Source organism: Alosa sapidissima, chromosome 15, assembly GCF_018492685.1.
Source record: "Alosa sapidissima isolate fAloSap1 chromosome 15, fAloSap1.pri, whole genome shotgun sequence".
Classification (NCBI taxonomy): domain Eukaryota; kingdom Metazoa; phylum Chordata; class Actinopteri; order Clupeiformes; family Clupeidae; genus Alosa; species Alosa sapidissima.
The window spans coordinates 29606955-29608280 of record NC_055971.1 but is presented as its reverse complement, the minus strand read 5'-3'; the positions used below and the strand labels follow the sequence as shown (position 1 = coordinate 29608280).

General features: G+C 40.8%; 1 protein-coding gene across 5 annotated transcripts in view; it reads right to left on the bottom strand.

Annotated features, from left to right (window-relative positions):
- Positions 1-816: 816 nt before the first annotated feature.
- Positions 817-1326, bottom strand: part of eml2 (EMAP like 2) — a 35055-nt gene continuing 34545 nt past the window's right edge. For all 5 annotated transcript variants that reach the window (XM_042064042.1, XM_042064041.1, XM_042064043.1 and 2 more), the window contains one exon: positions 817-1326. This exon is cut by the window's right edge and continues 86 nt beyond it. In XM_042064042.1, the coding sequence (XP_041919976.1) occupies positions 1287-1326 (40 nt within the window). In that variant the 3' untranslated portion in view covers positions 817-1286.

The following is a 1326-nucleotide window of genomic DNA, read 5'->3' as shown; positions in this document are numbered from 1 at the left end:
CTATATATATTTTAGTCTATGGTCGCGATCCATATATTTTTTTGCGAACAAGCCGATGGATACAGTGAGCTACATGGTAATACACATGAAGACACGTGCCTGCCTACTTGTTTGGAACATGCTGATGTTTTGCATTACATTTGTGCTACTCCTGATGTCACCTTTCAAAGTACTCGGCAGGTTTGTCTTTGACAGGGGTGCTTTGTTTCCATGTGGCACTTTCTCTCATGTGCCAGCAATTCAGTGAACACCACACACTGGGGTTTCTGTCCCATTTTGTTTTAATTTAAGTGAAAACATATCCCACTTCAAATATTCAGGGTCATAGCCTACTTGTTTACCACTAAATGATGTCTAACAGGACCTGTCACATAAACATTGTCCATGTCCATGGCAATGACTGACATAAAAATAAAGTCTATCAAAATAAAGGTCCAATATTAGATCTGAGGTAGCATTTAAAATGGCTATATTTTTTTTAACCACAAGCTCTGCGACCCACATTTGGGTCCCGACCCATCAGTTAAGAAACACTGCTTTAAGAAATTCTATTAATATTATCATTGTAATTGCAGGGCTAACATATATTGCCTCTGCTATCTCAGGACGTATCCGGTAGGCCTCTGCTATCTCAGGATGTGTCCACATTGTTTTTGTTCTCAACATGACAGTTATTGGACTAGAGTATTCTTTAAATAGTTGACTCTGGCATGGTCAGATTACAGAAGTACATTAAATATTACTCATAATTAACTAAGAACAGGCACTGTGTCAGTGTGCGGTCTTTCAAAAACACTCAGAACAGAACACCTCAGATCATTGTAGAAACTTTATTAACAAAACAAAAAAGGCAAAGCACAGCTTAAGCTCAACTGCTATAGAATGCTAATAGGGTGCCACAACTACATTCATCACTTCTGAATATTAAAATACCATGGTCACTCTATGATATTACTGCATACTGCACATATATCTCTATCGGCCAATGCAACACAACAGCAATCAGCAGCTAAAACCTTATGTTCTTTAAATAGCCTTTAAATAGTTTGTGGAAAGTTGGGACATGCTTCTCTTCCTGATCCAGTACTCCCTCTGGTGGCTCTTCGGCAGAACACTCAGATAGTTACAGAGGCGGCTGGGAGGACTAACAGGTGAATGGGGGAGGGGTTAGGCACAGCAGTGCTGCCCTCTACTGGGCAGGAGGCTACAGTGAAAATGCAGCAGATTTTTACTTCAGGTTTTCCCTGGGTTTTCCAAGCTAGTTCTAGCGCTAGGATTAGGCTAGGCTAGGCTAACACCCACTGCAGGATACTTGTGTCCTTCCCT